The 6,950-nt window shown below is 40.4% G+C and overlaps 2 protein-coding genes across 2 annotated transcripts; both read left to right on the forward strand.

Moving 5' to 3' along the window:
* Positions 1-309: 309 nt before the first annotated feature.
* LOC111339291 (ras-related protein Rab-38) lies at positions 310-2,176 on the forward strand. Its single transcript, XM_022945916.2, has one exon. It carries the CDS (start codon positions 569-571, stop codon positions 1,295-1,297), a length of 729 nt encoding a protein of 242 aa, XP_022801651.2. The 5' UTR covers positions 310-568; the 3' UTR covers positions 1,298-2,176.
* Positions 2,177-5,167: 2,991 nt separating this feature from the next.
* LOC111339283 (ras-related protein Rab-38) lies at positions 5,168-6,698 on the forward strand. Its single transcript, XM_022945909.2, has one exon. It carries the CDS (start codon positions 5,445-5,447, stop codon positions 6,156-6,158), a length of 714 nt encoding a protein of 237 aa, XP_022801644.2. The 5' UTR covers positions 5,168-5,444; the 3' UTR covers positions 6,159-6,698.
* The last annotated feature ends 252 nt before the right edge of the window (positions 6,699-6,950 follow it).

The raw sequence follows: 6,950 nt of genomic DNA on the forward strand, positions 1-6,950 counted from the left end.
TGAATCTCTTGCCATCCAAGTGACTTTTCATCATATCCTTCTGTAACTGGGGTCGGTTATAGGAAGCCATTAACAACCTTCACTAGAACAGGGCTGTGTGACAAGACAGTGAGAGTTAAAATCGAGTTTATTTGGTCATAAATTGAAAGAGCCAATCTGAATCAGATTAAAAGCTAAGAGAAAGAAAACCAATCATATCAGTAATAACTCCCAGTTTCCCCGCCTCCGCCCCTCTTGTCAAGAAGCTCGAAAAACTTCTTCGCGGACTGAGGCTGCGAAGAGTATGAATCTCGCACCAGGTCTAATCGCGTCACCTTTCTAACAAGACTATGGCGTTATACAACCATTTCCTTATGAGTGGAATGGTACTGCTTACTGTCCTTACTGAAAGCCAAGATAGACAACCATTCCATTATTAAGCGTTTAAATCCTAGCGGCGTCGCCAGAGATCAAAGGAAACGAGCTTAGCAGCCGATTAGAGACCCTCAGAAAGCAACAAAGACAGCTAAGTACAGCCGTACAATACCGGAAGTTTTCTTCTTCTCTATTTCAGTGATTTCTCTCTACAATGGCATCCAACTATGAATTGCCTGACGAGGTCAATGACATTAGATCAAAGAGTGTAGAAGAGTTAGAAATGAAAACGTTTAACTCGAACGTTGAACCAGAACAACTCACGATCGAAAGCGATCGTCATGGAGAAGAACTAAGCATAAAAATCGTATGCGTTGGTGGCTACACGGGTGGAGTGGGTACTAAAGGTGTCTTCATAGACGATTATCTCGAAGTGTGGCCTCCTGTTCAAACGTATCGTTCTCCATTAATCGGAGCAAACGTTTGCCTAAAAACAATCAGATGGCAGCGAAGCGATGCAGAGAAACCGATCTCTATCAAGCTACAACTCTGGGAAATTGCCGAACATCAAGGCTTTTCGAACATGGCAAAAATTTACTTCAGGGACTGTCTCGGGGCACTAGTTTTCTGGGGAACGCAAAGACCGTCGACACTGAATGAAGCTGTACTGTGGAGAGAAAATGTCAAAGAAATTTGTCCATACGCGCCATGTGTCCTTGTCACTGACAACGTTGGAAAGGAGCCACTGAAATGGATTGGGGGTGGCGAGACATTTGACAGCGAAATCGTGTTCAATCAGTTCTGTGAGGAGCACCGATTTGTGGATCATTTTGAGATCGTGTCACGCGATTGGAAATCCGGTGAAAAAAGCGTTTTTGGACAAGCTGTGAACTGCCTTTTGAAGAAAATTTTTCAGAGCCAGGAGGAAGAGACTACGATTTAATGCAACCGGTTCAATGAGAAATCCGCACAACTTAAACCATGAACTATCTTTATTCTTGGTTTTCACGTAACTTCATTAAAATTAAAAAACGAGGAATTATCGATCCTTATGAGATTTTAGTTTAGTTAGTTAATAGAAGAGTTGAAGACTTATCTTTTTATAAATTTTCAGTTTGATCAGGTTTTTCGTCTTGTGATAAAGCAAGGCCAGTTGAAATTCTAAGCTTTTTCGTGACAAGATATTGAAATGCTGTCAAGTAGCAATCTGAACAGTCCTTGTATGAGAATGGATAATCACATGGTTTTTTATGATCCCTCAGAAGACAACTACAGGTTTTTTACACAGCAAAACTCGATGACGTGTGTTTTGTCAGCTTCCCGCCGCCATGTTGCTGTCCATTTAAGGGTTCGCACACAAAGCCTTATAAATTTGAGTAACACAATTTTTCGAATATCTCCCGCACGGAACATCGCAAAGACCTGAAACTTTGCGAAGCCATTTGAATATTCATCTTATTTCATCTGTTTGATTCTTGAGTTTATTTTTTTAATGGTTTTGATGACGGTGTGACAGTGAATACCGGCAATTTTAAAAATCACGCGAATCAGAATACAATTGGCTCTTCTTTTCCAAATGATGTTAATTGTCGTGTCTGCTTTTTAGCAGCTCACTACAGAATGAGGATGTTCCTCGTCTCAAACTTTTTTGTCGTGCTGTAGAAAGCGGCGACGGAAGAAATGGACAGTTGGAAAATATGGACTGGACTCTGGACTGGACTGGACTTTACTTTTTGCTAAATTGTATTAATATCAAATTGAGTTAATATTTTATTGATTATTTTAAAATTTTTAAAAAGATAAAAATTAATCTAAAAAATTACCCGAACGCTCCTCTGCGATAGCGCGTGGCTCGCACGATGTAAATTTTGTTCTGCGCGCAGCCTGCCAGTGAGTGAAATATGCTTTGTTTCCAACCTTCAAAAGTGTTGACAGATTGAACACGAAATAACGAGTTACAGTACCTTGTATACGAAAAAAATGGAGAAAACGCCCGACTGTAGTACATTTTACAGAACAACTCGATGTCAACATATTACTTTCAAATTCGTCTATAGATTGGCCATGTCCACGCGAGAACCGCGCGAGAAAACTTCCGGTATCTGGCGTGCGATTGTCAGTAAAAAAGACGCTTTTTTTTTCAGAGGTTCTGTTCTGGGAATATCTGGATTATATATGTGACTGAAAGGTGTTTTGACAACCGTACTGGGAAGTTTAAGATTAACAATCCGACGAGACACGTATTCTCTCGAGTGCGATTGCCACGTTATTTCGTTTCTGTCAACTCTATCTGTGTGGCAACTCTATCCATTGTGTGGCAACTCTATCCATTGTGTGGCAAGGGCTTCTTCTATGGGAAAAAAAAAACAAAAAACAACAACTACCAAAAAGAAGCTCGGTCCGTACGCCATCACTTCAAACCAAATATTTTCCCATCCGGCCCTCCTACTTAGTCAATAACTACATATGCCTACCCTGTGTAGGACAGCACCCTCTATGTTTGGATCCTGTTCAGGCTCGTGTTCAGAAAACAAAAAAAAAAACATATCCTTTCCAACTGAACGTCTTCGTTTAGGCCAATTATTAAGGGAATCCCCCTGGTAAACATGGTTTTAGATTTTGCCCCTTTTCTAGTTTCATGCATTAGGCTTACTTTGCAAATTCCAGAAGAAGAGTTATAAACAGTTGCCTTATTCCAAACATTTGTGTTTAGTCAGATAAGCTAGATGAATAAATGAATTACTTTTACCAGCTCTTCGATCGAGTTCCTGGTGGCCAGGGCAATGGCTTCTTCTTCATTTTCTTCCTGGATTTTCTCCACCAGGAATTTGTCAACGGAGTTGACTGATCATCTCTACTGACAACATTAGCGTATGTACGCTTAGATCTAGCCTTCTCTTCTCCATTGTCAGAGAAACCACTACTTCCACAGTTCATTTTTTAACACAGATAGACTTGACAGAAACGAAATAACGTGGCAATCGCACTCGAGAGATTACGTGTTTCATCGAATTGTTAATCGTAAACTTGCCAGTACGGAAGGTTGGAAACAAAGCATACCTCACTCACCGGCAGGTTGCGCGCAGAACAAAATTTACATCGCGCGAGCCACGGGCTATCGCAGAGGAGCGTTCGAGTAGTTTTTTAGATTAATTTTTATCTTTGAAAACTTTAAAAATAATTAGTAAAATATTAACTCAATTTAATATTAATACAATTTAACAAAAAGTAAAGTCCAGTCCAGTCCAGAGTCCAGTCTATACTTTCCAACTGGCCGTCGCTTTACCTGGCTTGTCGGAGAATAACTTGTAAAAAAAAATTGTGTCATTAGATAACCGTCCATACTGAACAGGAAGTAAGAGATCTGAGTTTACAATCTCTTGCAGGAAGCTTGTGACGAAATTTGAACGCAGGGGGGGAAGCTTTAAATCTCTACAATTAATAGGAGGAGTGATGTAGATGCTAACTGACAGGAGAAAGGGAACAGGGTTAAAGTCTGAAATTACGATTTTCTGTGGGAAAATTTTTTGAAGAAAAAATTTGGGGGAGGCCCTGAGTAAGAAGCTAAGGGACAATTAAAACAAAGGAAAAACAGTTCACGAATGATCTGATTAAAAAGAGAATTGATTGACCTCTTAAATCACCTCTTGGATTAGAAATCTAGTGTTTGCTTCTCTATTAAATTATCCCCTTTCGTGATGAGGTGCAGAGGCAGGAGGCTGTGCACTAAAACAAGAGAAAATGATTTAAAACGACATCAACCCGGATACGGATTGCATGCCGAAACAGTGAGAGATTAGAAATTATTTTTATGGGTTTGATATTCAACGAGCTAAGATGTATTTGCTATCAGCTTGGGGTCATTTAAAATGAGGTTAGCCGTCAGCCATAAGATGGCAGAAAAATTTAGCCGATAGGCGTAAAAATTTACAAATTTAAATCGTTACTTGTGAATAAAGTTAATTGTAAAATTTTTGTTTTAACCATACCGGAAAAATTCACCTTTAGCCGTAAAATAGCCAAGATTTTAACAGTTAGCCATAAAAAGCCATCACTCCGTGATTGAGACCCTTCATCAGCGGGAATGGAAACTTAAACTATAGACAAACTTTTAACGGTTTACGATCAACTTTGATTTTCAGTTTTACTCACCGCCTATAACTATTTGTTTCAGTTGTTTGGTGGAAAACCTGTAAACTAGCTTCTAGCTAAGTGTTTCTCCACGTTAAAAACTGTTTATCTTATCTTTTATCTTATCTTATAACTATCTTCCAATCCCTCCCTCCCCATCCACCATCAAACCACGCAACTATACCCAGTTCTTCTCTTCTTTTGCGGGAAAGGAATCAGCGATACCGGCTCAAGTCTAACACTTCACGTCGTGAGTTCTGCGATTATTCACCTCTACTGGAGAAACAATTTTTTCTTTCGCATGCGATACGAATTGATAATGACCATCCATAAGAGATTATAATTATCAATTGAATCTCTTGCCATCCAAGTGACCTTTCATCATATCCCTTCTGTAACTGGGGTCAGGGATGGGAAGCCATTAACAACCTTCACTGGAACAGGGTTGCGTGACAAGACACTGAGAGCTAAAAGTCGAGTTTATTTGGTCATTAATTAAAAGAGCCAGCCCAAAGTAGATTATAAGCTAAGGGATAGAAAACCAATCATATCAGCAATAACATACTATTTCCAGTTTCCCCGCCTCCCCCCCTTCTTCCCCGACTATCCCTCCCTTGTCAAAAAACCCAGAAACTATCCCCACCTCTCCGCGGACTTGGCTGCAGAGAGCATGAATCTCGTCCCCAGATGTAATTTCGTCACTTTCTAAACAAACTATGGCGCTATACAATCGTTTCCTTATGAGTGGAATACTACTGCTTACTGAAAGTCAAGACAGACAATCATTCCGTTGTTAAGCGTTTCAAATCACAATAACGCCGAGATCAAAGAGAACGAGCATAGCAGCCGATAAGAGACCCTCAGAAAGCCGCAAAGATAGCTAAGTTCAGTTGCACGATACCGGAAGTTTTCTTCTCCACTATTTCGCTGTTTACATTGAACTACAATTCCACTCAACAATGGCATCCAACTATGAATTGCCCGACGAGGTCAATGACACCCGATCGAAGAGTGTAGAAAAGAAAGTAGAGATGAAAACGTTTACCTCAAACGTTGGACTAGAAGAACTTACAATCGAAAGCGATCGCCAGGGCGAAGAACTACTCATAAAAATCGTATGCGTCGGTGGCTTCACTGGCGGAGTGGGTACCAAAGGTGTCTTCATAGACGATTATCTCGAAGTGTGGCCTCCTGTTCAAACGTATCGTTCTCCACTAATCGGAGTGAAATTTTATTTAAAAACAATTAGATGGCAACAAAGCGATGCAAAGAAACCGATCTCTATCAAGCTACAACTCTGGGAAATTGCCGAACAGGAACGCTTTTCGAACATGGTAAAAATTTACTTCAGGGACTGTCTCGGGGCACTAGTTTTCTGGGGAACGCAAAGGCCGTCGACGCTGAATGAAGCTGTACTGTGGAGAGAAAATGTCAAAGAATTTTGTCCATGTGCGCCATGTGTTCTTGTCACTGACAACGTTGGAAAGGAGCCAGTGAAATGGATTGGGGATGGGGAGACATTTGACAGCGAAATCGCGTTTGATCAGTTCTGTGAGGAGCACGGATTTGTGGATCATTTTGAGATCAAGGCACGCGATTGGGAATCCGGTGAGAAGAGTGTTTTTGGTCGAGCTGTGACGCGTCTTCTCGTTGAAATTTTCAAAAATCAGTGAAGCGGAATAAGCTTTGAATAGCACATGATCAATGTCTATCAAGGAACTCGGTATTACGTCAACAGAGTTAACTCGTGTAATTCCAACCGAATGTCATCCATTTTTAATATCATTGTGTTGAAAAACTTGTGGTGTGGGCGCCTGCGTATTTACAAAGGATACGCTTCGAAAGAAACCTTTTGGCGCAGAAATGAATACCTGAATAACATCAGTTTGTAATTTATACAACAGTGACAGGAGCGTTGCTCAGGCATGCAATACGTGCTTATTACGCACCCTTACTTGAGTAGTTACATTTTTACGTCGCACGTTCTGTTCCTTGACAACGTCTTGTCAAAGTTGTGTCATTCAAATTTATTCCGTTTTAAATCAAGCGCAGGTGATATAAGTTAAAGGCTCGTAATTCAATTATTTTCGTTCACCTGTTCCCGACGCGCAATTCACAGACATCGCCACTTACCCTTATTTTATCGACTCAAGTCCCAGTGTTGTTCAGAATTTCATAGCTGTTACCAAGAATAAAGTAAAAATTCAATGTTATATGGCACTTTATTTTAATTCTGGTCATTGTCGAACTGGCAATCATCGGTTATCGATTCGATTAATTGACATAATATTGGATTTTTGAGCCAGCTTTTTGCGGGACGTAGCCCGACACCGTGTAAGGTGAAATCATCTCATTCGCACCGTCCTGTCAAGCGACGCTTTGCAATAGGTAAACGCCACTTTCAGAGGAATTGCTACCTACTTACAGTAAGATGAACTCAGAGTTTATTCATACCAAGTATTTCA

The sequence above is a fragment of the Stylophora pistillata genome, chromosome 3 (genome assembly GCF_964205215.1).
Source record: "Stylophora pistillata chromosome 3, jaStyPist1.2, whole genome shotgun sequence".
NCBI classification, from domain to species: Eukaryota; Metazoa; Cnidaria; class Anthozoa; order Scleractinia; family Pocilloporidae; genus Stylophora; species Stylophora pistillata.

Excerpts from the sequence above, each read along its gene's own strand:
- LOC111339291 (XM_022945916.2), top strand. The coding sequence starts at position 569 with ATGGCATCCAACTATGAATTGCCTGACGAGGTCAATGACATTAGATCA.
- LOC111339283 (XM_022945909.2), top strand. The coding sequence starts at position 5,445 with ATGGCATCCAACTATGAATTGCCCGACGAGGTCAATGACACCCGATCG.